Genomic DNA, 24,136 nt, shown 5'->3' with positions numbered 1-24,136 from the left:
ATTGCAGTTCAGTGATGTATCCAAGGTCACATAGCTAGTCAATAACAGATAACAGGATTTCAACCCAGGAGAATTCAATCAATAGGCATAAATAGCTAATAGTAACAGAGTTAAGGTTGTAATCCAGAATCTCTGACTCTTATTCAGATATTCTCCCCGCCCCCCTTATCTCAAACAGCCTCCTAACAGTCCTTAAGGAGAGAAATTGAATCCCCTTAGCAAGAATCCTTCTTAGGAAGCAGTCTCAGGATAGCAGAATCCATAAAGGTCATTCTGTTATTTGTTCAAATGGAGCAAAAATAACTGTGGTTCCCAAGTCTAGCTTCTTATACTTTTGATCTGGTCAGTGTGATTTCTCTCAGAGAACAGACCACACATTCAAAAGGAAAGGATGTTTGTGTATGAAAGTTGTCAGCTGAGCTAGGCTTGGGATAGTTGGGGAGTGAGCTGAGGCAGAGCGGGGTTATGGTCATCATTTATTGCTTTAATTTTGCTCTTCCATGAATGGGTTTTCTCCTACGCATTCTTTCTCATGTCTTCCTCTTTCTTCTCCCAAAGGTCAAAACAGTATTTTGTGGAAGGGGCAGCCTAGTCCAGTGGATAGAGGGCTAGACTTTCACTCAAAATATCTGGGTTTAATAGAAGCAGCTGAATTCCCATTCACACTTCCTCTAAAATGATCTATAAAATGTGCCAAATTCTGATGGAGAAATCCAGAAGAAAAGACACAATGATTTCTTTGTTCAGTCCAGGTAGACACAAAGAGACAGACAGAGAGGACTGGGGACATAGTTGAGGAAGGGAACAAGCCCAGCTTGGAGCTTATTAGCACCCTGGGGAGAGACTTCACACAAGCATAAATGGAGATTCCAAACCCAGATCCACATAGGAGCACTGCAAATGGGAGCAAATTCTAACTGGGGCCTTTGTTGCCAACTACTCAATTCTGGGCAGAGGGAGAAGGACCTCTGAGTCAGACCTTGATGGGGTTGCCTTTCCTCAGTAGAGAGGCCCTAGGCTGTGTACCAAGAAGAAAGTTCAGAAATCAGCCATAGTGATGTGGCTTAGAGCAGGGTCTCATTACCAGCATCTAACTTAGCATAGAGAGAAATAACCAAGGCAGGAAACTCAGGCTTTAGGAAAACCTACAATTCTGTGTCTTTGAAGCAATAGAGTTTTCTAACTGACTAATTTTGGTTCTTGCACAGACCCAAACCTAGGTTGGGAATTTGCAGAGTTCAGACTAGATGAGAGAAGCAATCAGACTTTGCCCTAAGTCAGAAAGACCCCTTTGGGATCACTGAAAACTTGCAAGTCTCTGGTTCCTTGAGTTTCTGAAATAACATTATACTCAGTACACCAAGAAGGAAGATCTGGTTGTGAGCCCTGCATGCTATATTTGACTTGGGCAAATCATTTAATCTCCTCAAGCCTCATTTTCCTTATCTATAAAATGAGCATGATAATATCTATAGATCCTATCTCGATAGGGATGATGTCAGATTCAAATTCAGTAAAGTATGTAAAGTGCTTTGTAAATTTTAAAGAGCTATATAAATATTAGCATTTATCATGGTCCAAGATAAGGGCAAAGAAAAAGAAAGCTAAGTGGGATAGTGAAGGATTTGTTGAAGAAAATTCTAAATGTCCTTGATTTAGTGGTATATTAGTAAATATTTAATAACTAGCCCTCCTTAAAAAAATTCACATGTAACACACTTGTTTAATTGGTATTATTATTTTATTCAGAATTTAAGAAATAAAAATTTCCATAATATAGTAGATTAAAAGGAAAAAATGATTGTTTATGAAACTGCAAATCTATTATGTATAACTTGCTATTCCTTTTAAATATGTAATAATCACATAACTTTTTTCTTCCCTCTTCCCCCTCTGTGCTACCCCCCATCCTAGAGATGTTACTATTAGACACAAATATATATTTATCAGTTCTTTCTCTGGATGTAGAAAGTGCCTTCCTTTACATGTTCTTTATAGTGAATTTGGGTATTTATAATAATCAAAATGACTTAGTCACTCAAAATTCTTCTTAAAACAATATTGCTGTTACTATATTAATGTCCTCTTGATTCTGCTAATTTCACTCTTCATTACTTCATGCAAGTCCATCCATATTTTTCTAAGATTATCAAGCTTATCATTTCTTATATCACAGTAGTAATCTATCACAATCGTATACTACAACTTGTTCAATCACTCTCTGATTGACAACATCTCAATTTTCAGTTCTTTGCTACCACAAAGAGCCACTATAAATTTCTTTATTTTTATAAATTATTAAGATTTTCTCCATTGCTTTCTTAAGTTTAAAAATCAAGAAAACTTTAAATCAAGCCTCAATTTGTAGTGTTTAATGATTCCCAAAATATAAATAATCACACTGAAAATTTCTAATATATTATCATAACTTTGGTTTCAAGCCACTTCCCTTTTACCCCTTCCTCACTTAATGGTAGATCAGCATCAATCTACCAGGGTTATTAGGAGGATCAACTGAAATAACTTATGTAAAGCACTATGCTACCTTAAGGTTTTATATGAATGTTAGCTACTCATTATTATTATTGCTGCTGGTATTGTGCAACCTCTGGACCTGGGGCCCTTGAAGCAATCATAGAAATGACTTTGCGAATAAGCATACATATCTTCTGCAGATGGGAATCAATATTATGCTTCCCACGTATATGTATTACTATTTTTAAATGTATGTGTATGCATTTGTGATGCTTGTGATTAAAAAAAATACAGATTCTTTTATAAGCATTACTGAATTCACAGTCATTTTTTTTTGTCAGCATGCATTTTCTCAATCAATGAATACTAATAATAGTGCTGCTACCGTGGAGTTTTTAAAATATTGGAAACTAAAAAAGATATTCTTCTACCCAAAAAATTAGGGAACTGCCAGTTTGGATATAAGCATTGTATGCTATGATAGAAAGACTATTGGACCAGGAGTCAGAAGATGTTGGTTAAAATCTCAGATTTGCCAGTCTTAGCTAAGACAATTTCTTTGACCCTCATCTTCTACATCTGTAAAATGGGGATAATAATATTAGTATTATCTACTCACAGGATTGTTATAAAATAAGGTTTTGTAACCCACTACATAAGTTTGAGCTATAATGACTATTATTGTTGTGGACACACACACTGCCCAAGAAGGTTAAAGATTAGTGAAGGGAATTTTAAAAAGAAAGATTCTTTTGGCCATAGAAGTAAATTGGAGACATTCAAAAGTGATCTATTCAGCAAGTTGGAAAACTGTTTTTTTACATTTAGCTTGAGAGAAAAAGATGAGTCTAAAAGACAAAACCTTCCTATTCTTTGAACCTCGGTTTCTTCATCTATAAATTTAACGGGGCTAGACTGTAGTTTCTTCTTACTTTGTCATCTCATGATCTTTCGCTAGACAAAATCACTGCTTCTCTTCACAGGGACAAGGTGAGTAGTATTAAGTACTGATAGGGAAGGGAAGCCAAAATGGTGAAACAGAGGCAGCATCTCACCTGAACTCTCCTCCAATTCCTTTCTATACAACTTTAAAATAACACCTCACATTGAATTCTGGAGCAGCACGGTCAACAGAAGATTGGGGTGAAATAGTTATTTTTGCCCAAAATAACTTAGGATGTTGTCAGGAAAAGTCTGACAAACTGAGGTGATGGTCTGGCACAGAGTGAAGTACAGGGTTATGTGACATTGCCAATAGCAGCCCTTGGGGGCAGCAGCATCAATGATAGCAGCACTTTTGGAATCTCTCATTTAATAGATAGCAGGACAACTGGTCAAAAAGAGATTATGGGATTCTTTGCTGGTGCTGGATTCAGGACCCTGTTGCATTGCCCATATATAGTCCTAAGTTGCAGGTCCAGAGTCAAAAGGAATGATAGCACTTGTGGTCACAGGAGAGCAGGGGTTCTGGGCACAGTTGTAGGGTAGAGAAAAGTGTTTGTGGTCATTCACAAGGTACAGTGGCCATGGTCTCAGTTCCAAGGCAAAAAGGAGCACTAGCATTTGTGGCTATAGGAGAACAGGGAACCTGGTCATAGTTCCAGAGCAAAGAGAAGCACTACCATTTGTGGTTATAGGGAAACAAGATCCATTCCTGAATAAAGACCAGAGTTTAGGCAAGGACTGAGGTTAGCCCAACTCTCCTTAGATCATATCCCCTTGGAAGCATCAAAAACTTATAGGTCACACAGCAACCCCCCCCCACCTGCCCGCCCCGCTCCCCCCCACCCCGGAATTAGCTGTGAAAACAATTGTATGAAAAGCCTGAAACTCAGGAAAGTGTTCTCTTCACTTTTGGAACAGAACCCAACTTTAAAATAAAAGTAAAAGTCAAGAAATAGGCTAGAAAATTGAGCCAAAAAAAAAAAAAAAAAGAACCTGACCATTTAAAAGTACTATGATGGGAGCAGTTAGGTGGTGCAGTGGATAGAGCACCAGCCCTGAATTCAGGAGGACCTGAGTCCACATCTGGTCTCAAACACTTAATGCTTCCTAGCCGTGTGATCCTGGGCAAGTCACTTAACCCCGATTGCCTCTCCAAAAAAAGTTACCATAGAGACAGGGAAGATGAAAACACAAACTCGGAAGAAGATAAGTTTTCTATGCACCTACTTGCAAAGCCTCAAAAAAAAAATGTTGTGACTTGGATAAAAGCCTATCAAGAATTCTTTGAAAATGGGAAGTAATGGAAAGTAAGTATTCTGAGGAACTGAATAATTAGGGTATTTGAGGTAAAGTCAAAATATATGTTGAAGTTCCTTAGAATGATGTCAGGAGTGGAAGAGAAGAGAGAAATTATGAGCCAAGTACTAAACTCATTGAGGAAAGAAGGAAAGTGACCTGGAGTTCAGCAGAAAATAGCCACCAGGATTTTAATTAGTTGGAAGATATGGATTATATGGACCTCAAAGGATAACTAAGAGATAGTAGTAGGGAGATAATCTGGAAGTGGCAATGGGAAGCAAGGAATATACCAAACTTAACCAATGATCCAAGGAGAATGAATAAGTAAGTAATAAATAAGACTGGTACTAGAAATAGTGGCCAGTATGGCTGTGTCATTGGGGGAAAAAGGGGAGACACGAGGAATCCAAGTCTTAGTGATAGCTAGAGAGTGGAAGGAAGGAATGGGAGAAGACAAAATTTAAGATAAAGGAAAAGTTTATTAGATGTGTACTATTAAAATTATGAATTACCAAAGTTTATTATTAATGTCTATTAGAACAGACATTCTAGATGGCACGGTGGAAGAGGTAAGTAGCATTTGGTTGGGACTTTGAGGTGAGTGATGGGAATAATGGGGGATTGGGGATGAAAAATGGTATTTAATGATCTAGAAAGGTTCAGAATCACTTGGGTATATAAGATGATTTGGTGTGATTATGTTAATCATCATGTGGAAGGTGCCACTCCCCTTCCCAGAAGAGGCTGGAGAGAGATCAGGACTAAAACATGCAGCATCAGATAAAAAGCAAAAATAAATCAGATATTAATGCCTCTTCTTTCCTATCATTTCCACTGATAAAATTCTATCCATTTCTAATTTTGAACCATATGACAGCTTCAAAGACTTCAGTGACAAGAACTCTCTTTTCTGGATCTTCATGACTTTTACATAACCGTGCAACTGACATAAATTATGTCTTTTTATCCTAATAATAATCCTGTAAGATATGGAATGCAATAGTGTCTTAGACCTCACACAGTCCATATCACCTTACTCTGACATTTTAGCTTTTTTTCAGAATCAATTCAGGGACCTTGACTTTGTTGTTGTTGTTGTTTTTAATAAGATTTCACTGATTTCTTAATTCCAAGTTGAGACACCAGTCCTCCTAATGTTCTTGATTACAAAGCCTACATAGGTTTCTGGGTTCTGAGTTCAACTCATTCTGTTTTTTATTACTTCCCCTCTATTTTATTGATGTCTTTGAAATAGAAGGATGTAACAGTACAATACCAAAAAAGCTGTTCTTAGAAACAAAAGGTCATGATTCAAATCATTCAATTTGATAAAGAAAGCATTTATTAAATGCCTAGTATATGTAAAAGGACAAAAAGACAGAAAGGACATTGTCTTTTCTGGGACAAATTTTCACTTGTCAACATATTATGTCTCTTTCTCTTTCTTTCTTTCTTTCTTTCTTTCTCTCTCACTCTCTCTAAATATATATACACACACATAGATATACATACTCCTATGTATATGTGTGTGTCTCTCTCTACATACACAGACATAAATATATGCAAATTAATTACAATTATTATCAAATGAAATGATATTTGCAAAGAATTTAGTACAGAGCCTGACATAAAGCACTTAACAAAAGTTTATTCTCTTCTTCCCTTCTTTTCCCTCTAAGGTAATTTGGGGAGAGTGGAACTAGAACTTAGGAAAGGGGGGGAGAAGGAGAGACCTCAAGAAGGAGTGGCAATTGAAATGAGCTTTGAAGGAAAGTAGAGATACCAAGAGGCAGTGGCGAGGAGGGATTGTATAGGCCACACATCTCCAAACTTTTGTCAAATCATGGAAATCTAAAATGGACTATTATATGTGAGGGACAGACTTTATTGGCACTTACTTTTACCCACGATTTCCACTTGAGTGGGAGGGGATGCCATCTGAGACACTGACCTAAGAAGAGCCGATTGTCTCCTATAGGAAAGTCTATGACATCCTGTCAAGATGCTTTTAGGGAGGGTGCTGCCTGGCAGGGACCAGCTCATCTGATATGTTGTCACCAGAGGGAAGGGGGATATGGAAGGAAATGAGCCATCTGGTAGTTTCCTAGTCTAACTAATTATTCTTGCTAACTAGGGGCAAAGCTCAGTTGTTTCTACAACTACTGAAGAAGTGAAGATGGTGTCAAAATGTAAATGTAACCAACTTAAGATGTGTGCAATCATTTCAAAATTATCATTTAATTAATAATGATTTGTAGTTTCCAAAGCACTTTATATATGCTAACTAGGTTGATCAAGGAAGTGTCTGATCAATTTGATGGCTTCTCCCAATGTGATAAGATCAGTTTTTCCCTCTTGCAGCTTCTTGTTTTCACCCACATTATGGGGAGGCTTTATCTTAAAAAAAAAAAAATAAATAAAGCTACTCCTGGTTGACTTCAACTTCCTTGATGCAGATTCCTGGTCCTCTAGGGACATAAAAAGTCCCAGTTACATGGAGTCTAGGCTTCTCAGACTTGGCAGGTGCTAAGAATATAAAATTTGCCATCCTCTGATGATGTAGTGATCATATTTCTACATAGAACTAAGGAGCATCAGAATCCAGATACACTGAAGGCCACTATAGTCCTTATTGTATATCCTTGCTGTGTGATGACAGCAAAGTAAACTTCCTTTTGTTTAATAATCATTGACTTCTGAGTACTTTATTTGGTCCCAAAAAATTGAACCCAAACTAAGAGAGTATTAACATTATAGCTATACCTCTAATACCCAATCCACTCGATAAGATGATAATCTATCTTTTGTTAGAAAGCATCTTGACTCATCTCCCACATCCACTGGTACCTTAATTAAAAGACAGGGAATTTTTCTGACTTGTCAACAATGACTGGAATTGCTTTCTGAGTAATCCTGGAACAGGCCATCTAAGGCACAGGAGAACGGACTTTTGATAGAAGAGTCATCTTCCTTTTGGTCTTTAAAAGTGATCTAACATGTCAACTCTTTTTCTCCCTTCCTTTTCCCCTCTCCTTTTTTTTCTCTCTTCTCTCCCTCTTCTTGTTTCTTTTCTTCTCTCTCCTTTCTCATTTACTTTTAGCAAACACTGATTTGTAGCAGAACAGATCAGCATTCTGAGGAGGTGGGGAAAAAGGGGTGAAAATCTGTGCCTATGGGAAGATTCCTCCTCCCAAAAATAATTGGGTGGTGACTTGAAAAAGAAGCATGTAGCAAAGGAGGACATACTTGCTTACATCCTGAGAAAGGATAATCCATCTCCTATGTAGGAGGAAGACAGTGGAGAATTTTGCATTTGTTAGGCAGCATGATCCCAGAATCTTGCTTTCTAGCAAGAAAAGAGAAATTTCCTTTGTAGCCTTTGGAGTTGCCCCATGGGTAACTCTAGGTCCAGTAATAAGCAGATTCAAGACTTGGGAGCTTTAGACCATCTAGAAAGAAAAAAAGATTTCCTGATCCAGCATGCTCCTTGAAGAAAAAGAGTATTATCTACTTCATTCCTACTGGGAGAACAAAGCCAGTGAGTTGCTTAAACAATAAAGGTCCAGTGAGAAGGGGATTGATTGGCATTCTCCACAGCATTCTTACCTTGCAGGGGACATCTGAAGCACAGATGGGTACTCTAAGTTGTAGGAGGGATTATGTAGGACTGTCTGGAAAGAGGGACTCACCAGTATGTCAAAGAGTTGCCATGATGAAAAATCCTAGTTTAGTTCCCTCTAATAGGAATAGGACATGGGAAGGTGGAAGGCATTAAGTAACAAGTTACCTGAGTTCTTTATATGTTTTCTGTATCTATTAAAGGGTTTCCATGCATACTTTGCAACATATATATTTTTTGTGAAATGAAATAAAAGCTGTTTTATTTCCAATATGGACTTAGTACTCTGAGTTGTGGTGATTCTGTTCCCAAATGCAGCCAGGTGATAAAAGTTCAGATCTTTTATTATCTCCAATATAGCCTGGTTAGCTTAGAGCCCTCTGAATGTCTCCAAATTCAAAGGTTCTGTCCTTCAGCCTCTGCCTCTGCTTTCTTCAGCCTCCAGCCAGCTCCATTCATCATGTAATTCTGGTGAAATCTCGACTCGTAGCTTCTTCCTCTGAAAACTCTTCTTCTGCCACCAGCAGCCAAGTGGAAAATATTCTGGAATAGCTCTCTCTTCACTGGCCTTATATCTGACTCTTCTGAGAGAATGGGATTATGGGTTTTCTCCCATAGTGCTCTCTGGCCCTAAGAGCTTTAAGGGAGGTGTGAATTCACAAAGTTACAAAGTTTACTTTGTGAATCTCCCATACTTGTGAACTCCGATGAGTAAAGGTGTAAACACAAGCATTGTACTAACTAGTTCTACTTAGTATCTTGTTTCAGATTCTGCCCAAAACATCTTCTTGTAAGATCAGATCAATAATCTATCAACTCTAATGAGTTAGCAGTTTGTAAAGATTCCAACACTGAGTGAGAGTTAGAGAGACACTTACCTACATTTGGTGACTATGAGTACATTCAGGGGACTTTCCTGGAATAAAACCAGGATAAAAAAATAAGTCAAAGACAGAAAAAAACCTTCTTGGAGTCAGAACCCAGGATCAAATATGGACCACAAGAACCCAGACTTCAGAGAACTCTGGACCATGGCATACACATAGATGTTCTTATTTAAGTCTCAAAAAAAAAAAAAGTCTCTACCATGAGGTAGATAATCCAGGTAGGATTATCATCTCCATTTTAAAAATAAAATAGAAGTTTAAGGAAATCGAGAGTCTTGCCCAAAGTCACACAGCAAGAACCATAGGTGAGATTAAAGCCAACTCTTCTTAATATAGATCCAGCACTGTAGTTAACACACTTTGCAATTTTGGTTCCCATGTGGCAAAATCACAGTCTGCCCTTAATCCCAAATCACTTCCTATTTCCCACTTCCCCCACTGTCCCAGCCATAGCCCTGGTTGTATGTGAACTAGAATGTGCATTAAAACCATTTGATAGTTTGGTCTCCTTTTTAAGTACTATAGTCCAGGGTTTCTGCTCTTTCCTCTACTTCTGTGGTATAATTATTCTTTTTGCTAGCTTTTGTTTATAGCTATATTTTTGATTTTTATTTGTTTTCATATGTTTATTAGATTTGTTAGCAGTAGTACATGTATTTTGATATTAGATTAGTCATTTCCGTCTCTAGGAATACAGGCCAATGCTAAACCACCCACGCATGCTTCAACATGACCTGTCTCTTGTGCCTTCTTTCTAGTCACTGTTTAACGGCTGTTTAGCAGCCTGCAGCCCAGATGAAAGTCTTCCCGGAAGCAAACAATTCGTAACTATTTTCTCCCTGGCATTTCCTTTTCTGAAAATAGGATTATCATCTTCATCAATAACATGCTTTGCTGGTTTAATCATGCTTACACAATTAATCTGTACGGTAACTAATGCTTTTCTTGTTAATATACCAAATCTTAGATTTCTATTCAACTAGAGCAGAAATTCAGCAATTTACAGAGAATTTTTGAACTGTGATTCAGCAAACAAAAAATAGAGGTTAGAAATAAAGAGCAGTGGTATCAAATAGCAACTTGAATGAATATAGACAATCAAATTTAGAAATATTTTCAGCTTCTCTCAAGAGAAGATCAAGGACATATATGGAATCATCAAGGATACAAGTGGCCATGGAGCAAGGATAATAAGCAATATATAGATAGTTGCAAAATTGTATGGCTGTCCATAAAATATTAAAACTCACCTATGGCCATGACCTTAGAGAATGGGAAGCAGCATTGAAGCACAAATTTGGAAACTAGGTTTGGAGAGATAAAATTAGTACTCTAGTATTACATAGCTATCTGCTTAGTTCTATTGCTTTGAGAAGAACTGGGCCCTGAACTTAGGTTTTTTTGTTCAGATTCATGGGCTTTCTCTATTCTAATATGCTACCTCTGGAAGAAAGCCCTTCAAAAAAATTCTTGCTTTATTCACGGGCTAGAAAAAGCTATTAGGACTAGAGAGTACTTATTCTCTGCAAGACATCATACATAGACATAACAAAGTCATAAAGCAGGTTTCTTAGGATACTAAATATAACTGACTGCTTTTATTTGCATGTGAAGCCTCTATCACATCACTGAAATAAAAGAAATATGCATTGACATATCCCTTCCAGAAAGATTCTGTTTTCTGTGATCTGCCTCCCTCACAGAGAAATGTAAAAAGTTTCATTTATTAAAATAGTCCCTTCTTTTTTATGCAAGGGGTCACTTCTATAGCTGAGATGTTACAGTAATGCAGATCCCAGTATCTGATATCTTTTCCCATTCTTTACTAGACTATCATCTCTCTTTTTGCAGATGCCTTGTCCCTTGTGATTATTCTAATTTAGTATCTTTTTTATTTCAGTTGTCCACGACAAGCATTCATTTGTCAAGTCTCCCTCTGACAGGATGAATTGCTTTTGTATTTTGCTCATACAGGTCCCTTTATGGCTCAAGGGCTCTGGGATTATCTATGTGAAATGTCAGCTGGTTTTTTAATACCCAGGCCTTGGCAATTTGTTTGTCCTAGAAATATAAATACAACTGGGGAAGAAGGAATTCTTTTTAGTTATTGTTTGCAAAATAACTCAAATGACTTGCTGCCAGTAACTATAACAGACTGAACATCATCCTTTGCTGATATTTATAAAATGTTAGATCAAAAGAGACTTTAGAGATCATTGGGTTTATTTTTCAACATTTTATGGAAGAAGAAAAGGCGCAGGGAAGGAAGTGACCTGCGTTAGGCCACATCTCAAGAGATCAGGACTCAGACCCCAACCTCTGATTTTTGCTCATTCACACATCTTAGGCCAGTCTATTTTCTATCTATTTTTAAATTTCTCTTTATATGTGTATGTTGTCTCTCACAGCTAGACCGTAAGCTCCTTAAAGGCAGGAAATATTTTCACAAATTTTATCTTTGTATTCCCTTTGCCTAAGACACAGTAGACTTAATAAATGCTTACTGATTGTGACATTCCCACCATGGCTGAGCTATTTGAATTGACTCAAAGACCTCTAAGATCCCTTCCACGTTCTGTGTCTATGATCCTAAGATGATGTGGTGATTGCCTACTGAGGAGAAAACAGAGTTTACTTGACCCTTACAAAGTTGGTCCTGTGCCTATGATTTGAAAACAAGTTTGTATATAAATAAGTAAATTTTCATCAACACACACTATTATCATTAAAGTTTATAAAACATATTGTAATTAAAAGAACACTGTTTCTTAGAAGGAGAAGTCCTGAATTCAAAGTTCAACATCAAAACTTACTAGCCCTGACTCTCTGTTCTCTTTCAGATCAAATATAAATTCCTCTGTTTGACTTTTAATGCCCTTCACAATCTAGCCCAAGCCTAGCTTCCTGTTCTACATCATTCCCCTTCCTGCTCTCTAGAGTCCAGACATTCGTATCTTCTTGCTGTTCCTTTCACATGGCACTTCTCCCATCTGCATCCTCTGTACTATTCCATGCTTGGAATACACACTCTCTTTATCTGCTCTTGGAATTCCTTATTTGCTTCTCATCTCAAATATTAGCTTCTACACAAAACTTTTCCTAGTCCTCTCAGTTGCTAATCCTATAAAATCCTATAAATCCTATAAAATTAGGATTGTAGGTCAGAAAACCATAGATTTAGAGCTGGAAGGAACTTTAGAGGTAACTGTATATAACTCCTTCACTTTACAGATGAAGAACTGAGAAGTAAAGGAGTTAAGTGACTTCTCAAAATCACACAAATAGAGGTGGGATAAGAATCCAAGTCTTCTTAATTCCAAATTCAGCACTCTTTACATTATCCTAATCTGGTGTCCTTTTGTATATGTATATATATCAATGTATGTGTGTATATATATTACATATATATATATATATTATATATAAACATATGTGTGTAGTCTCCCTTCTTTCTTAATTTGCCCCTTCCCTTCCCAGAATATAAAACTCTTCATATCATATCATATCATAAAACACAGAGAATGTCTCATTTTTGTTTTTATATCTCTAGCACCTAGCACAGTATCTGGTACATGGTAGGCATTTAATAAATAATTGTTGGTTGGTTGATTGATTGATATTTGAGATCTTTATGCTAAATCCAGATCTTTTTTCCACTGTGCCACACCATTAAGGTCTTCTTCAGATTTAACATTCAATCACCATATTAGTGGTGTCAAACTCAAATAGAGGTATTGACTTAGAAAACCAACAATAAATGGGCATTATCAATGTTGCATTGTATTTTCATTAATTTTGTTAAACACTTTCTGATTACATTTTAATCTAGTTCAGGCCTTGGACTGCTGTGAATATGAAGCTTCTGATATATATAATAGTGTAGGAGTAAATATTTGTGGCACAGTGGATAGAGTACTGGATTTGGAGTGAGGAAGACCTGAATTCAAATCTCACTTCAGACCAGCTGTTTAATCCTGGGCAAGTCATTTAACCTGTTTTCTCGTATGTAAAATGGAGCTAATGGCATCTACTGTACTAAGTGATTATATGGATCAAATGAAATAATATTTATAAATTTGATATAAATGCTAGCTATCATTAATAATTATTATTATTTACTTATAACTGTACTGGAAAGCAGAACAAATAGTATGGCTGATTAGATAGTAGCTCCCAAATGCAACTTTTCCACACTTATACTCTATTATGTTTTTCATGGGACCAAGTGTTTCTTTTAAATTTTAAGCAAGACCTTAAGCTAGTCTTATATGAGGAAAATATTGTTTTGTGGAACTATGATATTGGAGAAAACTAAACTAAGACACCTTTTTATGGCAGTTTCATTTTCTCACATAAAAATGAAATGAGTACTAGCAAAGACTTGGAGCAGGTAGGATCTAGGATAGACCATGAAGAACAGGATGAGCTATGACTGAAGTCTGATCTTTTGTTCCTAGCCTGTTATCTATTGCGTAGTGGATAGCACACACATCTGTGCTGACTCAGGAGAATTTGTATCTCAATCCATCTTGGCCACTTTCAAATTATAACTTTGGACTTGTTCTCTTGGATCTCATTTTTGTCTTCTATAAAACAAGGATCACTAAGAACTCTTCCAGCTCTAAATCTGTTATGGTCCTAGAAAATATTGGTCTTGATTATCATTACTGGTAAAATGGTATCAATCATTAGGTACTGGATGATGGCAACAAGTAATAGTATCTACCATGCTCCAGGCACTTTAGGTATTGAGGATCTGAAGACAAAATCAACAATCCTTGCCCATAAAGAGTTTACACTGGGAGATACATGTTCATAAAGATATAAATACAGGATATACACAAAATAAATTCACAGGGATCACGCAAGGTACTTATATTGAGAAAAATCAGGACAGGTTTTTTAAAGGAAGTAGCATTTGAATTGAGCCTTGAGAGATGAGTGGTTCTAAGAGACAGAAGTGTGGAGAGAGAACATTTCAGGTATGGGAACTGTGCCAAAACCTAGAAGAAGATGAAAAGGGATATGTGGGGAACAGAGAGTAGGATTGCTGGGCTAAAGGAGATCATGTGAGGGGGAGAAATAAGTTATCCATTTTAAAATACTGGCTAGGCTTCATTGTGAAGAGTTTTCAATGTGAATCAGAGAAGTCTATTTTATACAAGAGGAAGCAGAGACCAGGAGCTTTTTGAGCAGAGGAACAATGTGGTCAAAACTGTGCTTTAGGAATATTATGTTGGCAGCTTTCTGATGGATGAATTGGAGAGGGAAGAGATGTGAAAGAGGGAACCTATTAGGAGGCTACTTGGATAGTCCAATTAAGAGGTGAGACAGGCCTGAATTAGGATGCTGGTCATCTGCTTGTAAAGAGGAAACTAATGGAAGAGACAATGAGGATAAAGTGAAGGCGTCAAGGTATAGTAGAGAGAACATGATACTTGGAATCAGGAAACCTGGATTCTCATTTTAGCTCTGCTATGAACTAGCTATGTTACCTTGAAAAAGTCACCTGCTCTTCTCCCTCTGTAACATAGAATTCTTGAATTAGAAATGCTCCTGGAGATACTAAAATCTCTTTTTATTTCTATGAACATCAGTCCATTTCAACCTTATCTCTGCTTTACTCACTGTGTGTCCCAACCAAATTGTACTTCATTTTCTTCCATGTATAGATTACATCATTTTCCACCTTTATGCTTTTTAGACTGTTGTCTGTGTCTGGAATGCTTTCTCTTCCCTTTTACCGAATTCCAACCTGTTCTTTGAAGTCTAACTCATATAATCCTTCTAGTAAAACTTCCCTGACCAGTAGTCAGTAGTGATTTTCAACCCTGAAACTTCACATAACACTTTGCACCATTCTGATGCACTTATTGCATATCATAAATATTTCAGTTGACTTATCCTCTTACTAGATTATAGGTTCTATGAAGGGAGAACTATCTCATCTAAGTTTTGTATATTTTCCAGCACTGAGATGAGCACTCTGAGCACATATGGAGCATAATAAATATTTGTCAAATGAGTGATTAAATGCCTCAGTTTTTCCACCCTAAACTTAGGGTTGTGAAAACAGACATTCTGAATCACAACTGCAGAGTGCTAATACTCCCCCATGGAGGGAGTTAAATGCAAGGATTTTTTTTCTTTTTTTCTTTAGCAATTTATTTGTGGCTCAGCGCTTATAAGCTCCTCCCTCAACTATTGCTAAAGTGTGTTAAATGCCTGTGGGTTGTCACATGCATTAATTATCTGTTGAAGATTATAAAATACCACTTGCTTTGGCTTAAAGAGCTTTTAAAAAGGGGAGGAGGGGACTCTCACAATCCTAATAAAATATAATGGCATCAAACCAGATAAGATTAAAAAAAAAACTTACCTCAAGCCAAAACATAAATGAAATCATAGGAAGAACAGAGCAGTCAGCTATTAAGACTAACAATAATATAAAAAGGCAATATGTCACGTGGAATAACTATGAACTCCTCAATTGCTTCAAATTGGGAGAAAATGGACTGAGGCAAACAACTTGTGTTAGAAGTTGAAAAGAAAATCTGGAACAATATTCCTTCTTTAATCTTGATGATGACTCTTCAATTACAGACCATACTTTCTTACCTACTGGCTTTAAGATAGAGCAATCTGATCAAGAAGAAGAAAAGAAAAAATATTTAGAAGTGGAAAGGACCATAGAGATTATCTAATTCATGTAAATGACAGTATTGAAACCCAGAAAGTTTAAATGATTTGCTCCAAGTCACTCAATGTATAAATATCAATCAATCAATCATTAAACATTTGGTGAGCACCTACCATGTGCCAGATACTGAGGTAAGCAGCTGAGGATACTAAAGAGAAGTAAAAAGTCCTTGTCCTCAAGAGCTTACAGTCTCATGGAGGAGATAAATATATGCACACACACACTCACACACATTAACACACACTTGCATACACAAAGTAAGCTATATACAGGATCAATAGGAAACAGTAATTATTCATCCTTCATTCTCGAGAAAGACCAATGACAACAGGAAGTGATGTCTTCTTGACTTATAAGTGAATTGGATTTTAAGTGAGGCAGGACTGTGCAGTCATCAGCCCCACTTTCTCCTCCAGTCATGGAGTCGAGTGAAAAAAACATAGGTCAGGATGACTGAGAATGGCCCAGGATATTTGTCTCAGGAAAGATGGGAGGTCTTTCTATGCTAAGGTCTTTCCCAGATCTCATTTTGACTGAGGCAACACCCCTTCAGTAGTTAAAAAAATACTGCTTTGTATGCCCAACAGCAGATTTTGCTTGTGATGATAGGGAGTCATTGGAGTCTACTGAGTAAGGGATGAGAGTGGGAGTTGACATAATTGAATCTACAATCCAGAATGTTCATTTGATGGCTGAATGGAGGATAGATTAAATAGGGAGAAACTTGAGGCAGGACAATTTTTGTGGTTGTTTTTGGTTGTCTGAACTTAATAAAGTGATAGAGAAGATAAATGTAGTTTTTTTTTTTTTAGTGGGAAAGAATAAGTTCTCTTTGTGACACATTTAGTTTAAGATGTCTACAAGACATCCAGTTTAAGATATCTAAGAGGCAGTTGGAGATGTGAAATTGGAGGTCAACAGAGAGTTTAGGCAGGAGAGGTAGAAAATCATGAACATAGAGAAGGTAATTAAGTCCACAGGAGCTGAGGAAATCATCGAGTAAAAAAGAGGGAGAAGAAGAGAGGATCTAGTATAGAACCCTGTGGGACAGTATGATTACAAAGCTTGATTTGGATGTGGATCCAGCAAAGGATACTGAAAAGGAGTGGTCAGCTAGGTAGGAGAAGAACAAGTGTGTACTATTCACAGGCATTGTGCTAAGAGCTAGAGAGGAAAGATTATTCAATTGGAGAAAGTGATTAGTAGTGTCAAAGGCTACAGAGAGATAACGAAAGAGAGAGAGAGAGAGAGAGAGAGAGAGAGAGAGAGAGAGAGAGAGAGAGAGAGAGAGAGAGAGAGAGAGAAGGATGAGGAATGAGAAAGGGCCATTTGATGCAACAATTGTGAGATCACTGATGACTTTGGAGAGAGCAGGTTTAGTTGAATAATAAAGTTAGAAACCAGAGGATTTAGAAAAGAGTGAGAAAAGTGAAAGCACCAGTTAAAGACAGTTTTCTCAGGCAATATAACTATGAAGAAGGAGAGATTTAGGATGATAGGAGTGCTAAGACATGGGTGATAGTTTCATGATATAGTAGAACAGAGTTTTGACTCTGAAATCAGAAAACCTAGATCCTAATTCCTGCTCTGATATTTACTAATGGTGTAACCACGAGTAAGTTCAAAGACCCATATCTATCTTGGAGTTTTGCCCTTGGGACCCCAAACTAAGTAGGTAATACTCTTGGAGGAAGGGAAGAAACATTTATTCCCCTCAAAGGTCATTAATTCCCTCATTTAGGATCTCCTGCAGCTGAATGCCTTGCGTCACAATCAGGCTCAGGATGCTATGGGGAGGAGTATTGATCAAGGAGCAGGGGTAAAGCAATTTGCCTTTTCTGCCACCATATGTGAGGGAAAAATGATGAAAAAGTGATTCATTGCCTCTTTTTTCAGTGGGATTGCACCAGGAGTGTGCTAGTACATGTAACAACTAGATCAGGGAGAGGACGTATATAGGATACGTTTTGGTTTAATCTGCATTGTTGATATCTTCGCTAACACTTTATTAAGTTCAGACAACTAAAAGCAACAACAAAAATTGTCCTGAACTGTAGTATTTGCTGATTTCTGACATGTAAATGTTCTTGCTGAAAATTTAACAATATGTTCTCATCAATCAGTAGGAACTAGCTTCAATACACTCCTGGACAGCACCCATAGTCAGAATGTCTTCTGTGTAGTGACTTTTCCTAAAAACAAATGTGAGTTTTTGAGAATTAGAGTAATGTGATCAGAGCAGTACTTCAGTATAGCTGGCAAATGAATTTTGGCTAGATTGGAGTGGGAGATATGCTGACCCTTTGTGATCACTCTCTTTTACTGTGCATTTAATAGTATGTTTTGGATTTTTTTTGCCAGTAATAAAGAAAAGTTTGCTGGCTTGCAGTTTATATACTCTGTTCTCTTTTCTTTTGAAAAAGAAAATGGGGCAATATTTACCCTTTCCCAGCACTGAAGCACTCCTCTCATTTTCTAAAAAAGTTATTTTCTCAGAAATCATACCCACCAACTATTCCAATCCATAGTATAACATCCCTCTTCTTTTTCCTACTCTTTCTGCAGTGTGACAAGGTTCTGGTTATAGGAAAGGGGAGCAAGAGAGGAGGAATGGAATAGGAAGTGTTTAGATTCAGTTGCAGGAGAAGGATGTTATAGTCAAAAATCAGAGAGAGATCATGCATCACCCTATTATAGTATTGGGCTTTTCCTTGCTGGAGCCAGCTGTTGTCTACTCCCGTTGTTCTCTTAATGATGAGCTAGCTGTATTATGATCTAATTGAAAGTTCATGCCAGAGATCCTGAATCCATGCTCATTTTATCAGAGGTCTAGATTTCCTAAATCTTCTTCTAAAAACTAACCCTACTCAATGGACAGCGATTGTAAACTGTCTGCTGTCAGGAGTTACTGTGTGGATGCTAAATGAACTGAACTGCTTATTTCTTGAAGTCCTGGTTTCAAAATAGCATCTATACCATTTGGGAAAAGGAGGGGTGGGTACAGGAGCAATCCTTCAATAAAGTTTAAAAAATTATTTACCGTCTAATGCCTTTGTGGCAAGAATAAAATAACTACTTTTAGTTCTGTCTAAATATTCTGATTCTGTGGGGAATGATTTCATTGTGTCAAGATCACATGACTAGGACTTAATGCAATACAGCGAGTTTAAGAAAAAGGTGGGTTTTTGCAGATGGTTAGAGGCTTAGAGGTGATTCTGATTGAGTAAATCCATTAAAATATATATTCTCCATTTAGTGAGTATACAGGGATACTCAGAAGAGACAAAGCTAGGGGATAAAGTTTACTCAATTTTTTAGGATTATATATGGTATTTTCTTAGCACTTCTGGTCACAGGGTTAAGTACCTATTATATTCCTGGGATATGGTTAGTATAGGGAGTCCCCAAACTAATATATATAAATATAATTTTTTGGCACAACAGGATCAGGTTATCGGCTAACAATGCCACCTGGTGCTTAAATAGGGTTGCAGTTAAGCAAGGTCTAAGGGCCTTGAATTTATTAAGAGCACTTTGTATTCCCTATAACCCTACTTATCATGAATATCAAAAGTTTATTAGATTTATTTGTTCTGTGCATTCCGGGTTAGTGGTATTCTTAGTAATAAAGGCAGAAGAAAAATAGAAGTGTTGTAGGTGTGTGTTCTTCTCTGTTATCACTGTCCTATGCCCTGAGTATCAGGCCTTGTATATTCTTTTTTTCCCTCAAAATAGTTTAAAAAACCCTTTTCTTGTACTTAGCATGCCTTAACAGTCTCAGCTCATTATGAGCATTAGCACCCCTCATGTTATTTTTATAGTGATATGCAATGCATTTGTATTTATCTTGTTATTTCCCCTTCCAGATATTTCCTTGATCCCTACCCTCCTAGCTGCTAGCATCTTCCCTCCAAATTATTGAATCTATTTTATAAATAGCTGTATGTGTACATAATAAGAGTTTATATATTTTTTAGCTTTACAAAGCACTTTCTGTATATTTGTTCCTCACAACAATCTTATAAGATAGATACTATAATTATCCTTATTTTATAAATTGAGAAACTGAGGCAGGGAGGTCAAACGACTTATCTAGGCTATCACAACTAATAAGTATCTGCATCTGTATTCAGATTCATGTCTTCCTGACTCCAAGTCATATGCTCAGTCCATTGTGAACTATCTAGCTGCCTATAAAAATCCAAGTTGACAGGTGGGTTTCCTGGGTTTCCATATCAATCTTTAGATAACTTTCTCTTTTCCTCCTCTTTGGGTCACTAAAATTTCGTTCTTGATCACATCTCATCTTATCTTTGTTGGGCTAACGTTCCCTACTGTAAAATTTTTATACCATGAGACCTTATCTATCCTTTCTTTAAAACTTTTAAAATTTGCCCTCCTTAAATATGGAGTGTGTGTTAAGACTATGTTTGCTTTTTCTCTCTTTATCTATCAAAAATTCCAGAAGGATCACTTCTCAAGTTTATAACTTTTATTTTCCCAACCTGTTTCTATTTGGCACATACAAAAAAAAACCCAGCAATTGTACATTACTTCCTTCTTTTGCTGAAAAATACTATCAATAAGGCAATCCTAAAAATGATTTTTTTTAAATGGGGAGAGAGCATAGAAAAATATTGGGTATGTGCTGATGATAGAATTCTCCCTTCAGTATTGCATATTTTCTCTGTAAAAGATCTATTTCCTAATCCCTTCTTCTATTCCTTCCCTCTATATAGGTGGACTGATGCTCTCTCTATTGATTTTCATTCAAATGCTTTCCACCAGGTTTATTCCTTGGGGTTTCCGTTTTTGTTGTTGTTGTTGTTGTTGCACATGTATATACATTAACATATGATGCAACTCTATTTGTCTTGTTCTTTAAAATATAAGGCATAGATATGGAGCCAAGATGATAGACTAGCAGGAAGAAATATGCCTAAACTCTTAGTCACAACTCCTCATCAGTTCAGAAAATACATTAAACCAAGTATGTTATACTTTGTGAAAAGTGCATTCTTTGGAATTCTAGCTTCTCACTTGTTCTAGGAAAATGAAATTAAAAAGCAGAAGAAATCAGTCAAGATATGAAGGTCCTAACCAATTGCTTCTCCTGTATATCAGCATTATTGCTATTACAATCGGGAAAGAGGTAACAGGAAAAATTCTCTCTTTTCCATCTTCCCAGACTCTGGTCTGCAAATTTGAAGTAGGGAAAGCAGGCCAATTGAACTCTCAGTGAACTGTTATAAGGCATCCCCATTCTCTGAAATCCTTGAAGTTTCTGTGGGAATCATCTGATCAACTCATCCTAACACTTCAGTATTTCAGGAATCTGTGATTTCACATTCATGTTCTCTATATTGATCTTAAAGGATTACTGTGACTGAAAAATTTTCATCTTACAATCAACTTGGTGAAAATCCTCTCCAAACTTAGGTTCTAAGTCTGTACTAAGTTCATTCTAAAAACCAAAACTTGCTAGAGCTTGAACCTCATTCAAAGACCTCTGAGTTACCTCCATACCTCAATCTAGTGAAGTACTATTATTTCTAATATTTGTGGGAGCAAAGATAATTGTAATGGGAGTAAGTCTGCTCATTTAGCCCTTAAGCCAAAGTGTATGTGAAAAGGAAATGACCATGGCATAGAAGGTGTCCCATTTCTTTTCCTCTCCCTAAACATCCAAATTTTATAACAGCATTACTTTGCAGTGGCAAAGAAATATAGACTAGATGATGCTGTTTTGGGATTTGTTAAACAAATTGTGGCACATAAATACTATAGAACATTCTTCTACCAAAAGAAATGACATATGAACATTGATGAAAAGTAAAGTAAGCAGAACTAGGAAAATTAAACAATAGACATAACAATGTAAATGGGAAGAACAACAAAATCAAAATGGAAAGCTATCCATTTAAATACAAACTAAGTTAATTACAAAGAAGAGACATGAGAATGAACCTTTCTCCCTTTTTCATACAAAAGGGAACATTACATATAATGTTAGAGATTGTGAATTAATTTTAGGAACTTTTAAATTTTTCTTCTTTTTTGCTTTTAAAAATATTTCTGTATTAGTCATGTTGTGAAAGAAGAAATAAACTAAAAGAAAAAAAACTAAATCTTTTAAAAATGAAAATATTATGCTTTGATTTTGCATTAAGACTCCAGCAATTTTTTTTTCTGGATGTGAACAGTGTTTTCCTCATGAATCCTTTGGAATTGACTTGGATCATTTATTGCTGAGAAAAGGTATGTCATTTATAGTTGATTATCATACAATTTTGCTTTTACTATGTAAGATGTTCTCATTCTGCTCACTTCACTTTGCATTAAAGCTGTTCAATTTCAATAGGCTAGACATGAACACCTTTTTTGGATTCTCTTTTCACTTCAGAAATGAGTAAACTTCATGTCAGTTTAATTTGTTTATTAAGTACATGTTATGTTTTTATGCATTAAGAATACAAAGCTAAAAAAACAACTCTTGCCCTCACAATTTCTAATTACACAATTACAAAGTGAGCTTCCCTAATTCTCACAGAAATTAGGGGCAGATCTGTATCTCTGACATGTTCCAGGGCTCCCACTTCTATGCCATCCTTTATATGCTAGTAATAAAAACTCTCCTAACATAATCACTTTTTATTGATTATGTATATTTCCCAAAGTAGATTTTCTAAATTTCCTATCTGTTCAAGTCTTCCAACATAAAAGAAGGGTTTAGACTCATTGATTTTTAAGGATTCTTTCTAATTCTAAGATACTTTCTGCCCAACTCTGAAAATCTGTTGTAAGAAATCTAGTTTTGATAGATTGTTCTAAAGTATTTCCTACCTTTGACATTCTATACACTTCTGACACTTTGTTTTAATATCTTTTCAATTTCTTTTTTCCCCCTTCCCTTCCAGGTTCTCAAGATCTCTTAATTCTTCCTCTGGCATTCATTTTGTGTTCTAAGATCCTTCCTAACTTTTCCATTTTATGTTCTCAGGCCCTTTCCAATTTTGCTATTCTTTTTTCTTCTAAGATTTTTTTCTATCTCTGACATTCTATATTCTCAAATCCTTTCCACTTCTGACATTTTATGTTCAGATTTTTCATCTTCTGAATTCTAGGGTGCTAGATGACACTGTGCACAGAACCCTAGACTTGGAATCAGGAAGACCTGAATTCAAAATTGATCTCAGACGTTTCTAGCTTTGTAATCCGGAGCAAATCTTTGCTAGTTTCGGTTAAAGTGTAAAGTGGGGTTAATCACTGTAAAGTGGGGTTAATCAGCACCGAGCTCTGAGGGTTGTTGTGAGGATCAAATGAAATACTATTTGTGAAGTGTCTTCTTCATAAGCTCTTGTTCCCCTTCCTTCCTTCCTTTCCCCTTTCCATTTCTAACATATCTCTTCCAAATTTGACATTTTAGGTTCTGAAATCCTTATGTTTCAGACTTTCTGTGATCTAAGATTTCTTCCAGTTTTGACTTTTGTGCGTGTGTTTCTAAGATCCGTCCATTCTTGACATTCTGAGATTCTACGGTCCCTTCCAATGTTGACATTCTAAGTCCTTACTCCCACTGTCATTTTACGTTCCGGGGTCCCTTTCAGACTTGACACGCCGTCTACCTCTGACATTCTACGTTTTAAGGTCCCTCCTAACTGCTAGGCAATTCCCAAATTTTAAAAATATGTTTAACGTAGAAGTCTTTCCTCTTTATACCTAGGTATAGGAGAGCTTTCCTAGGTTTAATTCTATGCCCAAACTAAACCCGACCCGCTTCCCCTCGGGGGTCTACTCTCTCCACTTCTCCCGCCCCAACCCCGGTTTCTCCCGAACTCTTCCTCCCCTCCCCCTAACTACGGCCATTCCCAAATCCTGGAATAGGCGATCCCAATCCGGGATTACAACTGGGGGCGGGGGGTGGGGTGGGGGGGAAGAACGGGAAGCGGGGGGAGTAGCGGGCATGCGCGAGCCGCTCAGCGCATGCCCTGTGAGCCCCCGGCTGGTGCTGGTCTGGAGTCGGAAGCCTGGGAGCCCCTGACCCGGGCGAACGGCAGCGAGTGTGAGTGTGCCCCGGGGCGTGCGGGGAGGCCCGGACGGAGGGAGCTGGAGCGGGCGGGCAGGGGGCGGGGGAGGTGGGAGACGCCGACGGGCGGGCCCTACTAAGCTACCTCGGGGGTGGGGGTTGGGGCGGGGCGGGGGCCGGCGGGA

General features: G+C 37.2%; 1 protein-coding gene across 6 annotated transcripts in view; it reads left to right on the top strand.

Moving 5' to 3' along the window:
- Positions 1-23,877: 23,877 nt before the first annotated feature.
- Positions 23,878-24,136, top strand: part of PTK2 (protein tyrosine kinase 2) — a 389,065-nt gene continuing 388,806 nt past the window's right edge. For 3 of the 6 annotated variants that reach the window (XM_051971149.1, XM_051971150.1, XM_051971148.1), the window contains exon 1: positions 23,881-23,987. In XM_051971149.1, the coding sequence (XP_051827109.1) occupies positions 23,909-23,987 (79 nt within the window). In that variant the 5' untranslated portion in view covers positions 23,881-23,908. Of the gene's footprint in view, positions 23,988-24,136 lie in introns of all 6 variants that reach the window. The other 3 variants (XM_051971146.1, XM_051971147.1, XM_051971151.1) reach the window with 3 other exon arrangements.

The sequence above is a fragment of the Antechinus flavipes genome, chromosome 1 (assembly GCF_016432865.1).
Source record: "Antechinus flavipes isolate AdamAnt ecotype Samford, QLD, Australia chromosome 1, AdamAnt_v2, whole genome shotgun sequence".
NCBI classification, from domain to species: Eukaryota; Metazoa; Chordata; class Mammalia; order Dasyuromorphia; family Dasyuridae; genus Antechinus; species Antechinus flavipes.
This window is presented reverse-complemented; position numbering and strand designations above follow the sequence as displayed.